General features: G+C 43.2%; 1 protein-coding gene and 1 non-coding gene across 24 annotated transcripts in view; one reads left to right on the plus strand and one right to left on the minus strand.

Annotated features, from left to right (window-relative positions):
• The window catches only part of clasp1a (cytoplasmic linker associated protein 1a), a 59214-nt gene that overhangs the window by 20013 nt on the left and 12359 nt on the right, over positions 1–26842 (minus strand). For 16 of the 23 annotated variants that reach the window (XM_028990387.1, XM_028990399.1, XM_028990398.1 and 13 more), the window contains exons 3-20: positions 22503–22581; positions 22216–22319; positions 21940–22031; positions 21771–21846; positions 21095–21192; positions 17870–17940; positions 7472–7615; positions 6459–6535; positions 6237–6329; positions 5944–6089; positions 4946–5081; positions 4778–4848; positions 4359–4418; positions 3911–3988; positions 3664–3831; positions 2742–2788; positions 2400–2570; positions 1729–1752 (exon numbers count right to left, since the gene is read on the minus strand). In XM_028990387.1, coding sequence (XP_028846220.1) covers positions 1729–1752; positions 2400–2570; positions 2742–2788; positions 3664–3831; positions 3911–3988; positions 4359–4418; positions 4778–4848; positions 4946–5081; positions 5944–6089; positions 6237–6329; positions 6459–6535; positions 7472–7615; positions 17870–17940; positions 21095–21192; positions 21771–21846; positions 21940–22031; positions 22216–22319; positions 22503–22581 — 1735 coding nt within the window. Of the gene's footprint in view, positions 1–1728; positions 1753–2399; positions 2571–2741; positions 2789–3663; positions 3832–3910; positions 3989–4358; positions 4419–4777; positions 4849–4945; positions 5082–5943; positions 6090–6236; positions 6330–6458; positions 6536–7471; positions 7616–14783; positions 14897–17869; positions 17941–21094; positions 21193–21770; positions 21847–21939; positions 22032–22215; positions 22320–22502; positions 22582–26842 lie in introns of those variants that run through there. The other 7 variants (XM_028990385.1, XM_028990378.1, XM_028990396.1 and 4 more) reach the window with 2 other exon arrangements.
• On the plus strand, positions 22933–23061 carry LOC114797536 (U4atac minor spliceosomal RNA). The gene has a single exon (XR_003750908.1). It is a non-coding gene; the product is annotated as a U4atac minor spliceosomal RNA (small nuclear RNA).

A 26842-nucleotide genomic window follows, 5' to 3' on the forward strand; every position in this document is an offset into this window, starting at 1 on the left:
CTAAGAAACCAAACATTTGGGGTTATGCATGGCCCAAACACCCACAAACAATCCAGCTGCTTCCTCAATAACCAAGCAAGTATGAAAAAACGGAAAATCTGCAAGCTCTATAGCGGGGAGTCAACACCACAACCAGAAACAGTTCATAACGATGTATATCAGCAACAAGCCTAATAACCCCTCCATGAAATCTTTCCACTAATCTCTAGCCAAAGAACAGATGTCATAATTCTGTCAATAAAGTCACATGCTTTTATGGAGCATCAGCAAAACAAATAAGAACATCTCTTAAAAAAAAAAAGATTTATTCTGTGACCTTTAGACATGTGTATACACACAGGATAGAGGAATGACAGTCCCTCATATCAAAGTTCAACCCTTGTTCTTCTCCTGCACATTAAAGGCCGGTGTGAACTGGATACTCCTCTGACATCAGAGTTTCTGGGATTTTCTAGCAGTGATAATCGGCCAAACAAACAGCAGGGACTACAGATCAATTACGAGCCCTATCTGCAATGGTCATTAATTCAGCAAAATATGAGTACAATTCAGCAAAATATGAGTACAAACACAAGGAAGGAGAACTAAGAGCTGATGCAACCTATATATTTCACTCTTCCATATAGAAAAGCCTGGTACAAAGACGGCAGGATTAAGAGAAACTAGCATGACCAAAGTCATGTGCTAATATTGCAGCAAGAGCAGACAGAACACAACACCAGTAAATGCAAAGTTATATTGAGTGGTATTTGCCCAGCAGGTAAAACACTCACATACGAACTAGAAGTCCCAGGTTCAAACCTCACTTACTACCATTGTGTCCCTAAGAAAGACACTTAACCCTGAGTTAAGTGTCCCTGTAACTACTGAACGTTCGGATAAGGGCGTCTGATGAACGCGGTAAAATGTAAATGTAAGTATGGCCGAAGCTCAGTGAAAACACTAACCGCACTTGAATTAAATTTTGTTTTCATGTTCTGTAATAGCTGCCTTGAAATTATATTATATTCAAATTATATTATATTCAATTAAAATAATAATAAAAAAAGAGCACTTGTGAAGGGACCAAAAGGGGAAGGTGCACCATCTATCTGTACACATTTACATTTACATTTACAGCATTTATCAGACGCCCTTATCCAGAGCGACTTACAATCAGTATTACAGGGACAGTCTCCCTGGAGCAATTTAGGGTTAAGTGTCTTGCTCAGGGACACAGTGGTGGTTAGTGGGATTCGAACCCGGGTCTTCTGGTTCATATGCGAGTGTGTTACCCACTAGGCTACTACCACATGCCTGCAAAAGACATTGCTGAAGACATTGTAACATAAATGTGGATTTTAAGAGCAGTCCTGGAGACACTTGGATTAAAAAAAGATCATAAAATCACACAATGAATAAATGAACAAAAAAGGTAACACGCTGATAAGGTGGAGGGGCCAAAAGGTGCCAGGAGGCATAATAAAATGTGTGGAATGTGTCTTGGTACTGTAAATACATCCCACTGCCCATAAGAATAAACTCAGAAGTCATAGTCAGACTTCAGAACAAGAACCGGAACTTGACACGGGGAATAAAAAACTTCATGCCGACAGATTCATGCGGGAAAATGCACATATAGCCAACACATACTGTGCGTTCATGGAAAACAAGGGGAGAGACAGCATCCCTCCCCTTGGACAAAAAAGGGCTTCTGGGGACAGACAAACACACACACACAAAGCTTACCATCAGGCCTACCAGGCGTGCCATCTTTTTGCAACAAAACAAAAGCAGCGCAGAGCAGGAGTGTGGAAAGGAGAGTAAGAGGCAGAGGTTAGCGTCACTTGAGAAGGGGGAAGCGTGCATGGCAGGACATTAGTTCTGTGCTAAAGGCCCCCTCCCCTAATTTCAGGGGGACAGACAAAAAGAAAGCATCATATAAATGCACATTAAGGCAATAAAGCATACAGCTTTTTAGAATATGAAGGCAGGGCAACGGGGCAGCACAGTGAGATCAAGCTGAGTGATGAGTGGAACATGAACATCAGCAGGCAAAGAGTTAATGGAGCAGCAAGGCTGGTCTGGTCATCAGCCGCTCTTCTCCACAGGACAACTTAATAATCTCCACAACACCCATCAACTATATTAATGGGGCAGGAGAAGCTGTTAAAAGTCAGTGGTTTTCATCAACCCCCCCCCAAACATTATAAACGACTAATTAATAAAAACTGAAATGACAGAAAATAAATGAACTCATTAGATTTATCTCAAACTGAAAAAAAAAAAAAAAGTTACAGTTCCTAAAAAACATCTTGAAACTGAGGAACTTTGTACACAAAAGTTCAACACATGAAATTAGCAACCAAAACATTATCAATCACATCAACTGTGGTGAGTCTATGGGGACAGACTTTTACCTAAAGAGGCATAGGACCCAGGAGGCAGCGCCGCTGCCGAGCTGAAGGGGGTGGATGGGGGTACGGTGGACATTCGGGACTTGGCACTGGCTGCTGCGTTGACGTCGATATCACTACGGGAGCGCTGCAGGGAGCCAGGCGTTACCGGTACTCTTGAACTAACCATTTTACCTTTGAAGGGGGGAACAGAAGCAAAAATGTAAGGAGATCTACATCACAGTGAAGTCTGCATGACAAGCATGTTAATGAACCCTTTAATAACTGAAAATACAGGTTGTAATTAATGCACATGCAAGGCTATCCCAGGTATCAGTTGTGCAATACAGAAAGAGGACCACATACTTCTGGTCAGACCTCCTCCTATGACGCTCTTCATAGAAAGCGGTCGGCTGTGGAGAAAGGAGGGTGCGTTATTAGCAAACAAGATCAATTCATGATGCTTCGAAGACCTTTATGAATGCAAGCAATTTGCCAAATACAGGATTTTAGACTGTTTAGAGCTGCACCGACCCTGAGTACAGCTGAAAAATTACAAATGCAAGAAACAAAGAAATTAAAAAGCAATCATTTTAATGTTGTACTTTGAAACTACATTAAATAAAGAGGACCAAATTGTTTCAAGATGCAAGAGGCAAATAAAGAGCATCCTCATATTTTTTTTTTTTCCCCAGAGAAAAAAACAAATTGACCATCAAAATCCAAAAGGTTGGCATCAATATCAGCGTTTCAGAAATTTAGAACTACACTACTCAGAGCTATTTATTATTCCCCCCCCCCCCAACAGATCCTCAGGCAATAAGAGCTTTCCCAAACTCTCACTTGTACTCTACAGTAATAAACAGGAAGTAATGTACCCATGATTCTACTCCTGAGGCCATGACTTTTCTGCTGTGCCTATCACGCTAAACCCACAGCTGATCGTACGGATGAAACCTAAACAGATGCTTTCCTGCTGAGAGTGGATATGAGATCATGGATATATTGCAGAAGGGTGTAATATAGGGGTGACAGAAAAAAAAAATCCTGCTAATATAGCAGACTCCAGATGGGTACTGATGAAACGTGACACTAAGTGCACACCCTGAACCATGCTATTGGAAGAACTATCCATTGTAAGCATACTGGCTACCATCTTGCCTTCACAAAATCAATAGGAAAGTCAGGTAGCAGCATGCAGTGCTTTTAAAAACGAAATTTGAGAATACTGATTACGTCTCATCACACGTGCAAGATAGTGACCGCTCACAAGTGAATGAATACTCACTTCAGGCTCTCCTGGGAGCTGGAGGAAGAGCGGTCAGACTGAGGAAGGGACACTATGCTGTCAGAGCTCTTCAGATGGGACTGCAGGGCTTTCTGATACGTCGATTCCAGAGCCTGGAACAAGTGCTCCGCCTCACGACTGTAGTGGCCATGAAAGCCCCAGTAACATCTGGACAGAGAGTGCACAGGGTCAGAATTCAAAGCCAAGGCACTAACCTACAATGTGTTTAAGAACATAAAGAACTTACTTCCTAGCCACAGATCGGGCCTCGGAGTCAGCATCATGGATTCCTTTCTTGACCGTCTCTGTAAGCACCGCCACATGCCTGGGGTAGTAGGGAAACATGTCTGATGCTCTCTGGCTCCAAAAAAATAACACTATCACACCTACTTCCAGCTGTTAGGATCCTGCTAGCTTCCCCAACAAAAAGATCTGAGACCCCAAAAGAGCACAACTGACACAGGGAGTCAAGTAGGAGCCCAGCGCGCCTTTTAAAGGCACGAGGGGAACATTGCCATGGAAACGCCGGGGATGCATGGTCGCTGCTGGCTACTGGCTCATCAATTTAACCTGGGAGGAGCTTTAAGACGTCCAGTCAGATGGACAGGAAGCAAGACACGTAGAAACATGTTGAAGCCGCCGCACTCCTTTTACTTTTACCATATAAAACCATTACAAAAAGACTACGGACTCACTTTTCCAGTGTGTTCGTCTGCCACTCTTGTAGTAACAAGTCTAAAAATTCATAACATCGTCTGAGAAAGAGAGGGGGGAAAAAAAGAACAAAAGACATTTTCCGATGAGCTTTGTCCAGATCACAAACTACAAATTTTTTTTTCTGCATTGAAAGACATTATATATAATTGGGAAAAACAGGCAAAATCTGACAATATAAATAATTAAATAAAAATAATCACAATACAATAAATATCATAAATAAATGTATGTTTTCTTGCATTGCATTAGTCCACTGTAACCTATTATTACTAGTACAGTCCTGCCTTTTAGTTTATTAAAACATATTTCAAAAGTCTACACATCATACTAATATGCCCAAGAACTTGTTTAATTACATTTCATAAAGTATAAAAGTGATATAACACCCCTTTCTTACCTCCTAACAGCTACTGATTTGGATGTACAGTTGCTTGTGATGATTGGAATGAGCCGAGCGTAGTGGGTATGCTGGTGTAAAGAAAACATTCTTCACAACTGTTCAAGTAATGACCTTGTGGACGATGACTGGAGAGGTTCATATATGATCCTATTTGTGTGGACTTACTCGAATGATGAGGCGAATAGCAGCCACACCGGAGGTGGCCATGACTTTGGCGCTATTGGGGACGAGGTTGAGCAGAGTGGGCATGATGCTCTCGGCCCCGTGGTCAAACTTGTTCCCAAACACGGACGACAAGTGCCTGCAAACACAAGCCCAATGGGAGAAGATTTTAGTCAGTGATTTATTTTAACAGAATTAAGTTAAGGCATAATTATTGCCTGTCCAACATTAATGACAGCTACATTTCCATTCAATCCGTTAACGTCTTTAAGAAGTCCAGAGTAAAACATGGAGGTCCATTAGGTATCAGTCGCCACATGTTCCGCCTCATCAGGACTACATTAAGAAGCAACATTACGGAAGACTCTTTTCAACTTATGAGAGAGTGATGACATGTGACATGAGAAGAACCATCAAGACCCAACAGATAAATGTCCTGGGCTACACACTAGTACCCTTGTAAACATCCATAAGGTAGCAGCCAGTGAACGATGTGACATGTGACGCGTGAAAGGAGCTGAAGTGTGCAGGAAATCTTCAGTCATGTTGCCCAAATGACATTTACTTCCTTACAAGCCTCTTTGGTAATCGCAGCGTCAAAAGGAGTTTGTGCGAACATCATTCGCTACACTACACAGCCTAGTGAAAGCAGAGAGATTTTGTCCGCATTCCTTCTGCACTGCACTTGCATTTCGAATGTCTGAGCTCGCAATGATGTCACACATGCCGAGTTCAAATGAAACATGCTTCATGTTCTCAGATATCTCCAAAATTTTCAACCATGAACATCTGAGGCCTAATTTTAACTTTGTTTCAGCACTATGTAAAAAGTAACATTTGGGGAGGGTGAGTCTTCTGACCAGATGCAAACTGGAAGTGAAAATTTGCTTGGAATCCATATCTTGGACATAGCTACCGAACCATTTTTGTTGATCGGTCAATGAATCACTCTGATTGGCATCATGGTATAATATTGGTGTTTTCTGAGTGTGTGATCGTACCCCAGGGTGATGCACGCCTCGCGCACCACCTGAGAGCGCAGGTCCTTCGCAGAGAGCTTGAAGGCTGCCTCCATCAGGCGGATCTGCTGACTGAAGCCCTCATGCTCCAAAGCCCCAGCCAGGACAAGTGAGCGCACTTTCTTCAGCTGGAAGCCATACCATATCGGCAGAAAGCCACATCAGATACCACAATTACGGTCAATTTGTTCATTATTAGTCTGCACCCCAGCTTTATTTATATTATATTTTACAGCATGCAAGTGTGCCAGATCCAGTGCTAATTTTCCCCTTACAGCAGCGACTCTGTGCTCCCAGTCGTGTTTGTCATCAGACAGCACCTCCCGGATCTTATTCATGGACTCCTCCAGCTCCCTGCTGGAGTAAATCTGCTCAGAGAAAAAAAGAGAAAGGTGGGGGAGCACAGTCACATTTACAGCCTGATCGATCTACTGGAGGTTCAGCCAGACTTTTGTGTGATCACAGCACAGCGGTATAAAATGCTAAAGCTGAGGTACCTGGACCGCTGGGACATCCTCAAATGATTTTATGAAGTCCTCCTCATCAACCGCTCCTGCACTTGCTCCTTCCTTCCCTGAAAGAAAGCATGGATGATGCAAAAGTGCAGAAATGTACATCTACACGAAGAACAAAAGCACACGGATTAGTGTACACAGGCCAGCATACAGTCCTTGGACCAATCACTGGGCCCAGTCACCAACTCATGTGGGTGTGAGCATGAAAGAAAAACGACTAAATAATAAAAGAAAATCTGTCTATGGTGTCGACCCCTGCAATGTTCGAATCTGACCATCTTTCATGCATTAAATACGAGATTTATCACTGCGAATTTTATGGTGTGGTAAACATGTAGTTTAATTTCAGTATTTGTTCATTTCAGTTAACGCTTTCCACATTGTGTGTTCAATTGTCATTTGTGTTCAATATAAAATGCTGGTGTACCAATAATAACCTTGATGTTTAATAAGAAAATCACTTTTTCATCCCACATCACAAAAAGACTTAAGATTTAAAAATTTTTGAATTTGAAAAGTACATAAGAAAAATACATTTTCAATTTCAGTACAGCTCCCATGTGTTCTTGTATTAAATCTTTAAATCCCATCATGCACTGCATACAATATGTCGCCCATTCACATGTCTCTTGTTATGTAATTTCTTGATGACACTCCTGAAAATCTGGGCAACAGGCTGACCTCTGCTGACAACTCCCGATCATGATGGTGATCAGTGATTTGCGCCACGACACACCGCTCAGCTCAGGGGACGAGTTCACCGAGCGAGGGAATACTTAGAAAATACTTCACTTGATATTCCTCCATTTTAAGATGGGTTCCTAAGAATGCACTGGGCACTCAGCAAAAATGTTTCTAAAACGATTTAATAAGAAACAGTCAGCAGATGAAGAGGGTTTTATTTTTTCCAACATGTGAATGCACAATATTGGTTTGCATCAAAAATGCACTAGTTAAAACATACAACATATTTTGATGTGTCAGAGACAGCTCACCTGTGGCCTTGGGGGCGGAGGCAGAGCTGGGTCTGCGGGCAGAGCTCATGGGTGCGGCTTTGCGACTGCTCGACAGGCCCTTAGAGGAGGACGAGGAGGAGGAGCGGCCACCGTCTATTGAATCTTCATCGTCAAAGTTCTTATCTGAACACAGACCAAAAAAAAAAAAAAAAGTTTCATCCATCATGGTTTCAAGGACAGGTTGAGCGCTGTGTCAGTCGGTGAAATGTCTATCACACAAATGCATAGCTGTGGATGTGTATGGAGACGTATTTACAATACACAGTAGAAATGAATGAGTATGCATGTTTAAGCTACATGCGTATGCATTTCTGCAAGGTCTCTAATTAATTTGTTGGCTAATTTGCTGTGAGCATGACAGAGTGAATTCTTATAAAATTGTTTTTAAAAATTATTCATCAAACATCCAAGCATACAGCTTTAACCAGGCCTCAAATAAATAATAATTCCATGGTCATTTCATTTGCACAAACAATACATTCATAAGAATCACACAATCACTCAACATTTATGAAGATATTAACATTCCTAATAGCAACACGTGGAATAATCCAACGATGTCAGCTGTAAATATAAACAATGAATGTACATATCCATATATACTGAAGCATCTTACGGGAACCGATCCTCCTACACAGCAACTTCTTCAGCATTCTCCCAATCACACACTCACAGCAGCGCAATAATCACGCTGCACAATCTACACAAGCTTCAACCCTCTGCCTGCTTTTCTGTCTGTGTGTGTGTTCTGGGAAAGGAGGGACAAGCTGATGTAAAGCCTAACAAAGCATGCTCCAGAAGAGGAGATAAGCTTCAAATTTGCGTGAGCACCCTGCTACACGGTGCGGGGTCGGGGGGGTCACAACCTTATACAGAGACGGGCTGCTGCTGAATAACCAGCCACTCTGAAATTCTCATATGCGGCAGAATATTTCTGTTTTAAACCAGAAGACCCAGACCCATATTTTTAATGATATTTTTAATAATGCAGTGCCCACATTTGCACTGGGTGCTGTGCTGTGGTGTGTCACATGTGACAGCTAATCACTTTCACTTCATTTCACAATTTCAGCAACCAAACTCAATGAGGACTGGAACCTTGTTCAAAGAATTACGCAAAATAAGACTGATAATTAAATCTTCCACAGAATGCATTTTGGAAGACTTAACCATTCACATAAACAGATATTAAGCAAGGGCGCCTAAACCTTTGCAAGTTATCGTAGCTCCAGAGAAAAAAGCAGCGAACAGCGCGACGCGATCCATTTCAGAGCAAACCTCTCATTTATTTAAGCCACTTACAGCTTACTGCGTGTGATCTATGGACGCCTGTCAGCTGTGGGACAGCGAGATGAACGAATGACCCCGACGCAGCGCGATGAGACCGATGGCTCCTCTGCACAATTAACAGCAGCGCCTCCGAAAGGCCAAAACACACTCATGCAGTCAGTTTGGTGATGGGAGCAGGCCGAGAAGCACTCCATCACACGGGTTGGGCAAACGTCCGACTGATTAATGTCCACTTACTGGACACCTAATGCTGGCATAAAAATCCATTATCTTACACGCTCATGTACACACATTTTCAAAGGAGTTAACGGACTTCTACAAGTAAACTACTATTCCTCTGTGAACTTTTAGAGAAGAGTCTTGTGTAACATGAAAATGAAGATAATAATAATTCTTCCTGTGTGTTGTTGGAACCGAGGTGGCAAATAGACGCCCTTATCCATGCCTTGTTCAGGGACAGTAAGTGGGTCTTCTGGTTCATAGGCGAGTGTGTTACCCGCTAGGCTACTACCACCCTGCAAGGCTAGGACCACCTCAGTGGCAGAGGAAATACTAAAAGATGTAAAGTTTTACTTCAATCTTTCGGAAAAAACCTGCAGCGACCCAGATCTGTCCGTAAAGCTGTAGTCTTTTTTCGGTAGCTCCGCTCAGTTGCAGCAATAATGAGAAGGTGCGCAGAGCCCAGTTAAAATGAGACAAAAAAGGGCGCCTTGAATGCAGGACACTGCAGAGCCTGGATGTTGAGGTGATGATTAAAAGGCAGGGCTGAGCATGGACATGCACACCAGAAAACCAACAGAAAGCGGTCAAGGGTCACCTGTCACGAGAGTGAGAAAAGCTGAGCACAGAAAACACACACAAACACACACACACACACACACACACACAGACACACAGTCAACAAGTGAAATACCTGATTACCTATGTTGCAAGAAACAAATACTTGAAAATTGGCTGAATTATTAATTAGTTATTAACACAAATCTTTCACAACGAAAGAACTGGTGACACTGGGGGGCAGCTCTTAACTCAAAGCACCATCTTTTACGGTGGCAGTAGTCTGGTGGGTAACACACTCGCCAATGAACCAGAAGACCAAGGTTCAAATCTCACTTACTACCATTGTGTCCTTGAGCAAGACACTTAACCCTAAATTGCTCCAGGGGGGGGGACTGTCCCTGTCACTACTGATTGTAAATGTAAATGTAAATTTAAATCTTTCCAGGAGGTGGCGCCACAGGCTGCCCTATATGGAGGCGACTGTGTCCCGGTTTCACTCCATGGGGGATTCTTACCACCTCGTACTTAAACCACATCACGGTGGGATTTTGCCCCCTCAGTAAAGGATCCTCGACATTCAAATTTTTCATTCTATTTGTAATTTTTCCACACCTCTCCATCATCCCGAGCATGTTTAGTAATACTTCGTGCAGCCGTCAGCTCTTCCTTCGATCCCAACAAAGCACCGGGACTTCGGACTGACTATAATCCCTGGACAGGTATTTTATGCAATTCGCTCGTCGATTTAGCGGAAGACAGGCTGAATATTATCACTACACCCAAACACCACAGTCAATTTATTCTTTACAGCTTTCACGTGTGCTGCTTAAAAAATAAATGCTTGAGCCGTAGCCTCACACAAGATGTTTTCTGTTGCCAAATCCCCCGGGATTTCTCTGAATTTAATAGGTTGAGGAATGAGAAAAGCTTTTGCCGCTCTGAGCCCTTCTCAACAATGACATATGAGCATGAGAAGAATATTTTATTAAGAGAGAACGTGGACATGGCAGGGCTGGCAACAGAGTGAAGCGCGTTTCTCAGGTTAAATAGTTAAGATACAGACAGACACGTTGCACTTTTTTTTTTTTTTTCAGCTTTAGTAATGTTTCGGTGGACTAACACCTTCTCTGGCGGCAATAGTCAGCTTCTGAAAGCACAGACACCTGAAACCTGCTCCAGCAATAAAACATTGTCCAGAAACTGGTCAAACCAGCATGGTTACCAGGGCAACACCAATACAAGAACTTCATTCATCTGCTGGCTGATTCTTAAAATAACCATCAGCGTTCCGGCAGTGGTTTTTACTAAGAAAGCTTAGTACGGATGTCAAAGAAAATCAGTGTACAAATCGCCAACAAAGATAAAGATGTATGCGTCTCGAATTATAACTTTGGGCAATGGGAAATCTAGGTAGCATGTGAAATTGCAGATCATCTGTGAAATGATGGCGTATCGGTACACTGCCCACAATAACAACCATATTGCGGTAAATCGGTCAGAGCTGGTAACACACTGCTGGTCAGAGCTAGTAACTTTCATCTAGAGCGTTCATCTGCCCCTGGCTGCCTGAACAGAAAGATTATTTTAAGCACACGAACTGCTGTCGCCACTACACCTTCTGCAGACGCCAAGCCCAGACAAAATAGCTGACTGCACTTCAGTCAGTTCCCATTGTAATCATAATGTCAACCGCTCTGTAGGGCCGGGTGGCTCCTTTGCCAAAGCAAGGCTTGTGTAGAGAAAAAAAAAAAAAAAAAAGTAAATGCAGACTGAGAAATGCAACAGAGAACAAAGGTTATTGTTAGAGAAACACAATCAGGGCAGAGAGCGGGTGTTTGCGCATTGAGAGAGGAGTTTAGACTCTGTGGGTATTCTGGGCTATTCCGGGAATGTCTGCTGAGGCTGGGCTCTTTCCGATTAAAATTCATGAAAACCTCATATTAGTGCACAGAAAGGCTCTCAGTCACGCCGGTGCAGTTGGGATTTCATATGAATTTAACAAGAGGGTAGACGGGGACCAAGAGAATAACGTTCAAGATTGAGCGAATGCTCTGGTCTTTATCGGTTGATTGATGTGCTTTGGACTGGAGTCATGTTAAGGTTCCATGACAGACACTCTCTGATGCGGAATTTGCCAGTTCAGTCTTTCACTCTAGCTTTCAGCTTGCTCTGTATCTTGATCTTTATTATATGAATTCTTTATTGCAGTGTTTATGATTTCAGTTGTAGATGTTCAAGCATTAGGCTGCATTTTAATACAAAAATCCCATAACATATAGGAAGGTTCTACGGAGTTCTCCATGCAAAATAAAACGGCGATGAGTTAAAATAATTTCATCTTGTGAGTAACATCTGCTGTGCAATGGAATTTGTTTGTAGAATAAAGTAAAACTTACTCCTCAGGTTGGAGTGTATTCTGTTTACAACCTTCCAGGGGACTTTTTTTTTTTTTTTTTTTTTTTTAAATGTCAGTGCTGTGAAGATCATGCTTATATTCTAATTGTTAAAAGAAATTTCCCTCAGTCGATCAGGGAAAAGCAGAATCTCATCACCTAAGAAACCCCAAAGGTCATCATCCCTGATACTAATTGGTCTCTGAAGTGAATAGACGACAAATTACGCTACTCATTTCTTCAGGAGGAACTGCTGCAGAGTCTTAACTTTGCAGCATTTAAAAAAAAAACACAGCACAGCACATTAATTCAGCAAGAACACCACGAGTCTGCAGGCTGTGAATCAGCAGATTGCTGCCGCCTGTCCGGTGAAGCTCCCCTGAGGGACAGAGGGTGGCACGTGAAACTCTATACACCGGCACGAGCTGGAGCCGTGCCAGGACGGCGGACAGTCCCTCCCCCGGGCTTCGGGTGGAGCACACGCAGCTGTTGAGGGTTAATTGCCCCCCCTGTCAGTGGCCCTTGGTCTCCGGCTCCACCCCCCCACCGAGGGGTATAATGGTTTCCTGCACATCTCTGCTTATTAAGAAGCGGGACGCCTGTCATCGTGGACCAGCAAGCACTCGTACGTTACGAGTCCAGTCCCAGCCTGTTCCATACCAGAAACCTAAACCAAACCCAAACCTGAATAGAACTCCCAAATCTAAAGCCAGATCCAAACACTAACTGTAATAGACATACACTGCCATTCAAAAGGCACCGTTTCTTAGTACACTGCATTTTCCCCTCCCCAAATTCTGAAGTTCCAAATTTAGTGTTTTATATATGATCACTATCATACATGCACACATGGTTCCCTCTTCCTGTCCATCCTTCCTTCCCTTTTCTGTAGATAAATATTATTCCATCATTGCCTTCCATGCAATCCAAGAGGAAATAATAAAAGAAAACTTGCCAAAAACTAGGGCACCTCAAATTGTCAATTGTCTACAATGGTATGGAATTTTATAGACTTTCTGGGACAACTTTAAAGCCTTAACTTGGAGGCTTTAAAAAAAAAAAAAAAAAAAATCCAGATTTTAATAAGCCCCAACCCCCCCACACACAGCATATAACCTTCAGAAGCTATTCCGGTTGCACTAGATTTTATTTTTTTGTAAGCAAGCGGCTAAATGAAGGCTGCACCACGATCGCGTAGAGAAGCGCGTGTCTGTTCTGCTTCAACACAGTCAGCAGAAAACGTCAAGACTGCTGCCATGTTTACATAACACTGCTGCTGCTGCACACACACACACACACACACACACACACACACACACACACACACAGTGTAATCCTTTTAGGTTTTACAGTAGCCGAGCTGCAGATTCCCAACAGTGACAGACACACACGACCAGAATTGGGATCTCCTCTGGGGTGCACAGCATGATTAAAGTCTTGCTTAAACTTGCTTCCTTCCCAGTTGTCCCTTGTTCCATCGGATGGCAGACTTCACATTGAATGGAAAGTAGCAGCTTCAGTTGCTGAATCTAGTGACGCTGATGCAACTTCTACTGTTTGTCCCAAATGACAGAATTGTGGGTCCCCCAGGCTCAATGTTAAAACACAAGAATGGATGAATTGTGGTAGCCCCACTATGTGCTCGTATTTTCCATTCATGATGCCGATTCATGTCCAAAAGAGACACGGAAAATTTTCCCTGGAGCAGGGGAAAAAAGTAGCCGGAGAAGGGAACGATGACGACTCCGCCATCATGATTGTTGTTGGCAGAAACTTGTGACTCTGCCCTCTAGTGGATGCGCCACTCAACCGCCACCATGCCAACGCAAAGGACGCATGTGGATGCATGGATGCCTGTAGGCACGGACCGTTTCCTACGTGCTTTCGAATGCCTGTCAAGTGGGCTTAATTAAGGGTGTTAAAACCCCTCCCCATGTAAACATGGTAAGTAGCCCTTTATATAACCTAACTATTTACAAATTTATAGATATATGCACTGTATATATGCTAGCAGTGACAATTAAGGCCAATTCAGTCCACACCAAAATAAATAAATAAATAAAATGTACAGCGACATGGTTCTTCACCTCATTTAGCAGAATTATACACAAGTAAATTCTCGCAAATATTTACAGACGGTCCAATGCGGGCATTTCGTGTGTTTGGCAATTTGCGCAACTTTAAGCTACTTAGGGCCAAGAGTTCGCAGTTGGTTACATATAAACAAGAAGAATTGTTTTCTAATCAGGCTAAATGGGGCAGGAAAAGGCGGATAAAAATGAACGTTCACAAACAGGATCTTTCCTAAAATGGAAATGGGGTTGTCTGAACTGTTCCTGTCTGGCCTCCTGTCTTGTTGTAGGGGGGCTGTTCCAATAACATTTAATTTTTAATCGGATGCTAGACAAAACAAGCAACGAGCTGAATTGCAAGGGAAAAAAATTAAAAATAAATTCCCACGATGAGAAGGCAAACAAGCGAAAACTCTTCACGCTTAGCCTAGCACGTTCCCCCGTTCTAGGTCTCATACGACTGACAGACAGACTTTGTCCTACAATGAACAGTCGGTTATGAGGAAAAATTGCCTGTTTTGTATTCGCTCCAACACCCCAAGCTGCACATGAGAACTCATGACACAATTATTACATAAGCAAGCCGCAGAGAGCATGTCAACGTGTGCATGCAAGAAGGACGAACAAGAAGTTAACCAGATTTTCTCAGTGGCAGCTCTCTCTCTCTCTCTCTCACACACCAGCAAGAAGTGCAGAAAGCTGAAGTAATTATCCTTTGATCGCCTGTGACATTTACAAGGTTAGTCCGCCGCTTACCTTCGCTTGTTGTCATAGAGCGAGCGCTCCCTCGACTCGATGCGCACAGACCCGGAGAATGAAAGAGAGAGAGGGAGAGAGAGGGAGAGAGAGAGAGGGAGACGGCGCTCTGGTGCTCTTCCCCCCCCCCCTCCCTCTCTTCACTCCCCTTTCCTTCCTACCCTTCTGGTCTTGTGACTGCCCCCAGCACAAGAGCTACAAAACAGAGCCGTGCTGTTATTTAGATGTCTAGCTACACCTGTGGCGTACAGGAATGAAGTGGCGGCCCACGTGACCCCTTCGGAGACGACACATAATTGTACAGGACAGTGCGTGTTTCTGTTGCGCAGATGATAGGGTAAGTTGAATGTCTCTGGCGTGCAAAGGTCCCGATCTTTCTTTCATGTACAGGGCGGCTCGTTTCAAGGGTGAAAAAGCCCTGAACTTGTGCCAAAGGGAATCCTGGTGAACTCTGACCTGTGTGCAGGAACACACAGCTGGCGCCTGACGACAGACAAAATCCCAAAACAGGCTGAACGTGAGCGAGAGATTACATGCGATCAATTCTTTTTATCAGTAATAAGAAAGCAACAATATATAGTCTCAGTTGTAGTGTCCATGTCCAAATGGATTAACTTTCCATTGTGTCCCAGTAACTACTGATTTTAAGTCACTATGTATAAGGGCGTCTGATAAATGCTGTAAATGCTAATTGTAAGGAAAGCCTCAGTATTCAGTGGTTCATATTAAATGCACCACTTAGCTGGAGGCACCCAATGCAGTGTTGGGTAATTTTACACATAAAAGCTATACATAAAAAAAAATAAAATAAAAAGGTACCTTCAAAATAATCAAAAGTACAATAAACAGAATAATGAAGTAACCTGGACTACGATTGCATAGACAATTAAGACTTTTCCCACAATTGTGCATAAAGTGAGTATATTTTTAGATATTATGCATTTGCACCAAACTTTCACTAATGCCATTTTCAATATGAGTATTCATTCTGAAATTTGAAGTTGATTTTTTTTACTTTATCAGTCAACTTGATTATAAATAAAGGGCCTCAACCCCTTTTCCCTAGCACATCTCTGCTGGATTCTCCTTTTCTGGCACTGTTTTTTTCTCAAAAGCCGTAGACCAAGCAAACGAACCACATTTGAGTATAGGTGTGCTGTGTTTTTTGTGGCTGAAATATTCATTTATCAAATCTGAAGCCCTTGGTGCCATTAATGACTTCAAAAGATTGCATTTTAAAATCAGGTTAGTGAATTTCACTCAACTGTTAAGAACCACAAGCTGAAAAAGCACAACTGCTGTGTTTCCTCAGGACATAAAAAAAAAGTAGGTAAATGATACCAGCCACAATAAAAGATTATGTAACAGCTGTTACACATGGTACAGTCATCCCCCCCACCACACACACACACACACACACACACACAGCTTTAGAAGCAGAAAAAAAAAAGAAAGAAAAGAAAACTAAATGAAGCGGATCCCCCATAATGAGACCAAAGCCCGTATCCAGGCAACCGAGAGTGGCCCTCTAATGAGAACTACTTATTACAATAGGCCAGTTTGTAGCCCATGCAATTTGTTTGCACGGCAAAGCGCTGAGGGGAAGAATCTGCCTCGAAGTGGTGAACTCAGCTCACTAAAGGACTTAGTCATGCACACTGGTAATGTGATGCTCCTACGCAGATCTAATCCCTGATGAATGGCTTAATAATGTACAATATGAATCACCCCGGAAGCTTTGTTATTGTGGATCTTGAATTTAAAGAGAATTAAAAATAATAATAGCAAAAGATAATAACTTGGGAGTTCAGGTATTTATTACTCAGCCTTTGGCACCCCCCTAAACAGCATTCAATCTATCTACTATGCTACATGCAGAGAAACAAACACAATTGACAATAAATTCATCGGTTTTTGCCAAGACCACCAAAATCCCTAGAACCCTGAGCTGAACTGCACAGAGTTTGTGAGCAGCCCGACAGTAAACAAGCGCACCGCCAGCCAATCCGTGACAACCACACTCCTCCTCGGCCAAAGAGAAAAACACTGACTCCACTCACCCCCTCACTATCCATCTGGGTCTACGACTCTTCCATTAAATCAACAGAGCAATTTATCTGCACGAATCACAGCGTAGGTGGTGCCAGAGGAATTACAACATAGTAACAAGCAATCTGGCACAATTATATTACATGAAGAAAGGCCAAAGCAACTTTTTCAACTCCCAGAAAAAAAAAAAAAACATGAAGCCCTAGTGCTTGGGTGTCGTGTCAGAGAGGATTACGGCGCCTCCTGTCACTAGGCTTTCAACAGTGAGGGAATGTGACATCTGAGACCCAGCGTCAGGTCACCTCCTGCAGGGGGACCTGCAGACAGAGCAGGCTGTACACCTGGCCCTCAGCCTTGACCAACACACATACACTTCCAGGTGTCAGAAATAACCACACAGCAACAGATAACATGCAAGAAGGGGTGGAAGGAAATTTCAATATAGCAATATATATCACAATATTCTGCACTGTGTGAACACAGTCCAATGACAATTTTATACAGTGCCATGGAAACCCGGCCCAGTGCCTTATGGGGCAGTGGTGGCCTAGCGGTTAAGGAAGTGGCCCCGGTTGAAGATGCGACCCCCACTGAGGTGCCACTGAGAAAAGCACCGTCCCCACACGCTGCTCCCCGGGCGCCTGTCATGGCTGCCCACTGCACACCAAGGGTGATGTTAAAAGCAGAGGACATTTTGTTGGGTCACCGTGTGCTGTGCTGCAGTGTATCACAATGACAATCACTTCACTTTCATGTTCACTTATTAACACAAGGAGTCTGCCCCCAAAAATATTTACTTAAAAAATGTTCAGACGTAATAATTTCTGAAACAATGTTAAGCATTTAAAAAATAAAAAATTTAGTTCATATACTGATGAACCAGCTCACATGGATTTGCCCACATCTGTAGGCAGCTGGATTTATTTAGCTCTTCGCTCAGACCTTCTCCATGTATGCGGAACCACCAGCATCCACGCTCTGCCCCAGCGTGCCGGTTCTGTATTCTGCATTAAGTGGATGTGGGTTCTAGTGCTCACCTGAACATGAAGACTGGATCATGTTCCCAGATCTCAAAACTTCATCGAATCTGCTGAAGATTACATTCAACCTGGAAACAGAGAAGGAGAGTCAGTTTAAAAGTCTGACATGGAGGTAAATAAAAAAAACCCAGAATAACCAGGCTAATTATGACCTTGGGTGAGCAGTGAGTGAAATATCACAGCATTTTGGCATTCAGCTACTGAAACTGCTAAATAGCTGTGATGGTTTCCGGTAATTTTTTACCCAATAAAACTGTATGAAGATAGTTTGTTTGACCGCTGCTTTATAAGGCACAGCATACTGGGAAACATCACAACAACTGAATAGAAACAACGGAAATAAAAGCGCTGATTATAATCCGCATGTCCGGAGTGGCAGCGGCTGTGGTCATGCTCACAGTGCCCGCTGACACCCCGGGTGTGCCAGGGGTACAACAAAAAAACTTGAACCGTGGATCTGGAGTATCCTTACAAACAGGTTGCCGGTTGTTAAAACATAAAGGGCAAACACTTACATACTTTTATTGTTTAGATGTGTCGATTGACTAATGTAAAAGAGCAGAATTCATAATAAAGATGGCGCTGTAAAATAAAAACAGAATGAAATAAAAAGCTATTTAATTCACATAATGAATTTTAATTTATGTATTGTCTACTTAAACTTTTTTTCTTTGATTTTCCGGCTGATTTGGGGAACTGATTGTTTACCTACGAATACAAAAAAAAAAATTGTAACTTAGGGAATGAACTTCAGCCATTTGCACTGAAATGAAAAGGAACAGGTATGGAACGAACCATTAAACTCCCTGCTATCAGACATGCTTCTGGGACAGTGATGGCGGCCCCGTAATCAGAACTGAGCAAAGCACCGTCCCCACACACTGCTCCCCGGGCGCCTGTCATGGCTGCCCACTGCTCACTAAGGGTGTTTGGTTAAAAGCAGGAAAAATTTGTGTTTCACAATGACAATTACTTCACTTCTACTCTGTGACATCCCTACAAAAAAAAAAAAAAAAAAAAAAAGACAAAAGGACAATTTGCTAGGTCACAGAAAACAGCACGAGGCACCTATAGTGACAGGGCCACAGAACACGTGAATGTCACCAATACTGGCCGTCTCCGTAGACACGGCACTCCTACTCAGCGCTAAGCATTCTGGGATTGGTAGGGGGGCATCTCATGTTACTGCTCATGGTCATCGCCTGGAACAGGGTGGGTGGGAACCTCCCATTCGTGTGCTTGTATGAGAAACCAGCGCTGCATCATTGTGATGCGCACACACACTCGCCTGGGGCCTTCAGCGTGAACCGAGGGGATCAAAGCCAATCAGCTTCTCTTGCCACATTCAAATGCAACAACTACAGCCACATCATTTACATCACAGATCACACTCCAGAAGGTTCCAGGCTGCCTTTTAAATTGTAAATGAGCTGGAACGTAGGCAGTTGGAGAGAAGAACTTTTGCAGACGAGTCTTGGATTTTAAGTCTAATGCATTTTAATAACTAAAGACTCTGCTGCTGTGCCAGTCTGACTTTGCTGATGCAAAATCTTGGGAGCTTGCAGAAAAGAATTAAAGAGAAAAGGTCTGTGAGGGTGCCATTCCCACAACAGTTATAGCTTTGAACTATTTTTGAGCACATGCCTTGACAGCTAAATATATATTTACTTGAAATACTGTTACCACTGCATTGTAGACTATGTGGGCAGTGGTGGCCTATCGGTTAAGGAAGCGGTCCTGTAATCAGAAGGTTACAGGGTGGTAGTGGCCTAGTGGGTAACACACTCGCCTATGAACCAGAAGAACCAGGTTCAAATCCCACTTACTACCATTGTGTCCCTGAGCAAGACACTTAACCCTAAGTTGCTCCAGGGGGGACTGTCCCTGTAATTACTGATTGTAAGTCGCTCTGGATAAGGGCGTCTGATAAATGCTGTAAATGTAAATGTAAATGATTCCCGATCTGCCAAGGTGCCACTGAGGTGCCACTGAGCAAAGCACCGTCCCCAGACACTGCTCCCCGGGCGCTTGTCATGGCTGCCCACTGCTCACTCAGGGTGATGGGTTAAATGCAGGGGACAAATTTCACTGTGCGCATCGTGTGCTGTGCTGCTGTGTATCACATGTGACAATCGCTTCACTTTATTTATTTTATTTCACTTTATTATTGTAAGTATAGTTAAGGAGAATCTTATTCCCTTTCTCTGAGAAAAAAAACGTGTTTAAGGGGTTCATCTAACAAGCCGGGGTGTCAGCGGGAAGTCAGAACCAACTCTACTCAGCTCAGTTTTGCATCATATCTTCAGTGAGATCCAAACACACAAACACATGCACTGGAAGCTTTTCATGGCGTCTAAACACTTGCATGGTTTCTGTGTTTTTGCCATATAAACACTGAATACAGAATAATAAATACATAGTCTACAGTCAGCAGCAATTCTAGAGGCTGTCAGGACCCCAGGCTAAAATGCATGTGTAGTGGCTTGGCAATGAATGGTTAATTCTTCAAGCACACCTTTTACAATAATGACTCAATAATAGTAAATATTCTCTTTGACATAAGTATCCTCTGCATGTGTGTGTCTGTATATGTATCTGAAACCACCCTCAGCCTTTATCGAAATAAAATAATGCAGGATTACTCTTCTGGCCCCAGTAGCCTCTTTAGCCAGGAGCTCCCTCAGTACTCTGTGGTCAGGTGTAACCGTAATGAAGGATAATCTGCACTCTGCCCACCCTCCCCAACAAAAAGCTTTGTGTGGTGTCTTAATCCATTTGGACATGGACACTATAATTTAATCTGTAGTGATGTAACCCACAGACTACAGCGCATACTGAAATATGGTCTGACATGACTGTCTGAACAGGCGGTTTCTTATTACAGAGTAGGTCTTGCCTGCAGGTCATGAGGGTGGTAGTAACCTAGTGGGTAACACACTCGCCTATGAACCAGAAGACCCAGGTTCAAATCCTGAGCAAGACACTTTACCCTAAATTACTCCGGGGGGGGGGGGGACTGTCCCTGTAACTACTGATTGTAAGTCGCTCTGAATAAGGGCGTCTGATAAATGCTGTAAATGTAAATGAGTCTGGGCCTTGTAAATATTGTTACACCCTAAATGTCAGATTTTGCTTGAATTTGGAATAAACATGAAGAGACAGGCGTGCCTTTAGAGATAGAGTCATGAGGAGGGACGTGAGCGAAAGTGAGAGTGTCATTACCTGGACTGCGGCAGTCCTTTTTTGCTAAGATCCATCCTGACACGTTCACCCACATGTCTGTAAATTTCTACCAAGCAGTTCATGGCGCCATCTCTCACCTGCAGACAACAAAGACAGATGCTGTTTGTGCTGAAAAGGACACTGCTTCTGTACTAATGCAACTAGAAATTTAAATAATATCATAACATTTCCATAAAGAAAAACTATTAAAAACATTAAATTCCTGCTGGAGATTGTTCAAAAGTTTTTAATGGGTTTGAAATGATAATGTAATCCAAACCACATCTGCTGATGCACTAGATACTCTGCTAGTGTGAATTTTGCCCATTTTATAAGTCAGTTTTCACAAAAATAATTATAGTATCATTTCCAAATAATTATTAATAATAAATGAAGCTTTTAAAGTGACAGGCTAACAAAGACAGCACTGGATCTCAAGATTAGTTTTGACTCATTAGATGTATTTTAAAGGCACCAAACACTTTTGAACATTAGTGTAGGTGTTTTGCTTTCCTTTTTGGTAAAGAGATGACCAAGTGATTGTGTACTGTTCCCAAATACCAACAGAGGGCAGCATAGCCCACTAGATTTTTCAAAGCCTGCTGATTTGTTGCAGTGAAAAGATAAATCGAATGGCTGAAAATTTCATAAAATAAAAAGAATCTATGAACAGTACCTGGCTAGTTGGATCTCCAAGCAGATTACATATATGTGGCACAATTTTACTGAGAGTCAATCCTTGGGCACCATACCTGGAAGAGGGACACGAGTGAGGATGGAGATTAATTACAAAAGCTCCCTTCAGATGACTAAGCATAGCTGTGCAGTAGCTGAGGGACACTCACACGTTCAGTGTTGCAATGAGGCAGAGACAAACCCCTTCCCTCGTCCGGTTGTTCTTGTGCTTGAAGCCTCCCAGCATTCGGTCCCATACATACTAAAAAACACATTATTCTCAGCGCAAATTAGCACAGTACACTACATTCCAATAGTTTACTTGGGGTAAAGGCTGCAAGCAAAACCTCAATTAATAGTAAGACAGCAACGCTGTGAACACACATGCACACTAAAACACTGTTAATTAACATACAGAAACATTGTGTGTATGTGTGCATGTCTACCTGTGGATTTGCAGACTGGTCCATAATTTTTAAAAGAAGTGTTTGGTCTTGGTCTCTGACTTGGTCTTTGGCATCACCCAGTCTGTCGATTAAACTGGGCAAAACTAGAGACAAATGGCACACAATAGGGAGAGAAAAAAAGACAACACACAGTGCTAAGTGTCAATGAGGGACTAACAGTGTGTCAAGCAATCGACTGACCCATTACTTGATCATGTATGTAAAGTAATTGAAATTCTGCAAAAACGGAACAAACCACAAAACACATAAGACTAAAAACAGCCTACCTGTCCCAATTTGAGTCCTAAATCGGTCCTGCAACCTTGTTACTAAGGCAGATAAAATGTCCATTCCCAGCAGCGCCAGCTGAAAAATAATAATAATTGTTTTTTTTTTAAATGGTTAGATTATATATAAAACATGATTACTTTGATTCCATGAATCTCTAGAAAAAATCCAATTAAAATCGCATTCACAAAAGATGAATTCGCATTTGCAAAGGTTTGTGGGTAATCCCACATTTAGACAAATAATTTAAGCATGGAATTTTTTTTACACTGACCATCCTGTTAAGACTATACTGATTTAAAGTGCAATTAACCAGTTGCTTAAATTATAAAATCATCTTTTCAGTGTTTCTGTGAACTTTATTTATATGCCGTAATGGAGCAGACGAGCATGGAACCATAGTGCTTGTCCCAAACCGCAACCCACTTAACCATCTTTGTCATGGGGTGAGTGGCTTGCTCAATGAACGTGTAGTGAGAGTGGCCCCGCTGACACCATTTCAACACTCCAGCATCACCTGAACAGCCCTGCTCAGGTTATGGTGCAATTTTTGGAAACCCACCTCAACAGTACAAATAAAAAATAGTGTACGGCTTCAATCGCTCTGTCCATAATATAATCAAATATATTGTGTTGAAAGCCCATGACCATGACCAGTATTTAAGCTGATAGATAGCAAACAAGCAGCATGTATATCTAGGTGGATGTAGAACAAAGAAGTCTTTTCTGCTGCAGTCTGTTCAGAAGTGTAAACGAGAATGCACGACACACACAGCACCAGCCGCCATACTCCATATATACAGTCTAACCACACACAGAGACAGACTATGCATTGTTACAGTAACATCCCAAATTGAGGGGAATGGAATTCACAAAGGCAGCTATTCATAGTTACCTGTTACTTAACACTGACTATTTTAGACGTGGTACAGTGAGGAAAAAAATGAACTTATCGCCAGAAGACTAAGTTAAAAGTTTGCAAGGAGGAACAGGAGGAGCACTGCCAGAGCCCTGCAAAACGACCTCCAGCAGGCCACTAAATGTGCATGGATCTGCTCAAACGGTAAGAAACGGACTCCGTGAGGGGGGTATGAGGGCCCGACGTCCACAGGTAGAGGTTGTGCTTACAGCCCAACACCTTGCAGCAGAGAACACAAAGACAAATTCGCCACTTGTGCCTTGTGCTCTTCACAGTTAAAAGCAGGTTCATACTGAGCACATGTGACCAGACTCTGGAGATGCCATGGAGAATGTTCTGCTGCCTGTAACATCCTCCAGCATGTGGGTCACCAGAGGTAGCCTGACTGCCATTAGATACCGAGATGAGAACCTCAGACCCCTTGAGAGACCAAATGCTGGTGCGGTTGGCCCTGGGTTCCTCGTAATGCAAGACAATGCTAGACCTCATGTGGATGGAGTGTCAGCAGTTCCTGCAAGATGAACGCACTTTTGAGCACATCTGGGACATCATGTCTCGCTCCATCCAAAAATGGCACATTGCACCATAGACTGGACAGGAGTTTTCAGATGCTGGGGTCCAGTTCTGGAAAGTGATCCCTCAGGAGACCATCATCAGGAGCACATCCGGGCACTGTAGGGAGGTCATATAGGCACGTGGAGGCCACGCAGACTACTGAGCCTCATTTTGACTTGATCTAGGATGTCTTATATTTGTGTTCCATTTATTTTTTGAGCAGTGTATTTTAAGAAAGATTTAATTAAAATGTACAAACAAAAACATTCTTTAGAAAATATGTGTACAGCTGACATCAGTAAGTAATCCCACAGCATTATTCACATGGAATGGAGTAAAAACTCTTGCTCTCTATATCTTGAACTTATTATTGATTCACAAGTTTTATTTGATTGTACATAACTCAGGTCTGCCCTTACACATTATGTGTAACAGAAATGGCTATGCAAGCAACTTCTTAATCTGTACATATTTATTATTTATAACTCACACCCACACCCTCTCCTGGCACTTCTTGTACTATTTTCAAGGACAAGGTTGAACATATTTTACTCTTGCTTTCTGAACCGGAAAAGCACCAACACACCATGGACGTGGGGTTTTCTAGGGGGATTTGCGCATTACAATGCATTTGGGGTCACAGAGTTCATGGGTCACAGCGAGTAAGGAGAACTGGGAGCTTGGAGTTACATGCAGTAGAAATGTTGCAGTTCATGATTGATTGGCAACTTGCTATGCAAAGACCATTCTTGATGAAGGCCACAAATTCTCTCTCTCTCACTCACACACACACACACACACACACAGATACAGACAGACAGGGACTGGCATGCTGCTGGCAGCTGGAGGGTAGCAGTAGGAGGCTGCTGTAAAAGCTCCCTGCCTGGCGCCTGATCCTCACCGAGACGAGTTGTCATGGCCTCCCTGAGCCTGATCACTTCACCAGCCACAAAGACCATCCTCAAGACCTGACACACACACACACACACACACACACACACACACACACACACAGGGCTTAGGGGAGGGGAAGAGCCCACTCTCTCAGACAGACAGATGGCAGATCAAGTTCTCGCATGGTTTCCCCCCTCCTCACCAGCTTCTGCTGCCTGTGGAACAGATATTACCCTGCTTTTGCTATTCAGTTTTGACTTCAGTAGTATATCGGCTAAAAAGCTGAGTCACCACAGGTCGCTGCTATTCCTCCCCTCCCTCCAGGCTCAGTCTTTCAACATCAGCCCATACTGTAGCAATCGATTCCTTCCACAAAGACAAGCAAATCAATCCTGACCTGAAATATCATTACAGAGCCATGAAACAGAGACGCGTCACACATCCCCTGATGCAACCGTATCTGCCATGAAAAGATCGAATCTCGTACACTGATTCTCATACAACCAGCAACATATTAAACCCTCCGCTGCTGCAGGGGCAATGACTTCGTAATCGTGAGAGGAAGTAGTTCTGGATCGGGGACTGAAAACAGTTCAAAGGACGAAAAGACCTGAAACTACAGAGACAGTGTCTCCCTGGACACACTGCCTATGACAGAGTGACAGAGTGCTGAAACAGTACGGGCTTTCATCTCGTCTACAAACCAGAAGACCCAGGTTCAAAGGCCACTTACTACCATTGTGTCCCTGAGCAAGACACTTGACCCCAAATTGCTCCAGAGGGGGGCTGTCCCTGTAACTACTGATTGTAAGTCGCTCTGGATAAGGGCGTCTGGTAAATGCTGTAAATGTAAAATCTTGAAGATTGTTTTAGAGGTAAATGCTCTGACCTTGCGTCAGCTTGATAAGAGCCTCTCAAAATTGTTTCCAAAAGGAAGAACCACCTAAATACAGATAAAATTCCAAAATATCAAAGATTATGAAGCCCAAGAGCCCAATCAAACCCTGCAGACCCTGCCAATGTTTGCTTCACACCAGGAGTGCTTCTAGAATACAGTTCTCAATACGGAGGAGCGTGGTGAAGCCCATTAAAACGTCTTCTTGAGATTAAGGCCGCAGTCCAGTTGCATTATTTACCTCATCACCCATTAATCCAACAGCTCCAGAAAACACTGCTGAAGGGTTTTTACCACAGAAAACAAGCCTGACATTCACTGCAGTGATTTTCCATGAGTCAGGGAACAGCTGAGCTGAGTAACCAGGGGAGTCGGCTGGACAGGCCCAGGCAAAAGGGACAGTTACGACACCCAGTCCTGTCATTACACCCCACATAGCCGTAGGGAGAAGTCTGAGCACTGTGCTGACCTTAAACCCACCGAAATGGTCCCACATCTCGATCAAGTGCTGTCAACCAGACGTGTACGTGTCAAGCAGTGTCTCTGTGCATCAGACCATCATCCCCAGACAGTGCTGGAGGGGAGGTGACGTGTAGCGCCAGCTGTAAAGCGAAACTACAGCTTTTAAGCAGCAGTGACTCAGCAAGAGGACGCAGGAGCCGGGCGAACGGTCTCACGCTCAACCTACACAAATGCCAGTCCTTTTCAGTTGAGTGGTCTGAAATGCCCTTGCAACCCACCAGACAAATGTCCTGACCTCACCCCACTGCAGCAGGGCGTCCCGAGCAACTGGCGCTGCGATTCCTCTCTCAGTGGAGGAGCTAAAATGAGCATAAGCTGAAAGACGTAAAACCTCAGGCACTCCAGGGAACTATGTTGACTTTAAAGTTCCTGTAAGAAGAACATGCTTGAACTTTGCTGGATTAAGGTGGTACCAAATCAAACATGTGCTAACAAACTAATACGGACCATGGGGGGGGCATGTAAACCCAGAAAGAGAAAAATCTAAAATGTATCTCTCGCTCAGGTCGTAAATCCAGCTACTCAAATCACAACTAGAGGTTACATAACACTCA

This window comes from Denticeps clupeoides, chromosome 9, assembly GCF_900700375.1.
Source record: "Denticeps clupeoides chromosome 9, fDenClu1.1, whole genome shotgun sequence".
Taxonomy (NCBI): domain Eukaryota; kingdom Metazoa; phylum Chordata; class Actinopteri; order Clupeiformes; family Denticipitidae; genus Denticeps; species Denticeps clupeoides.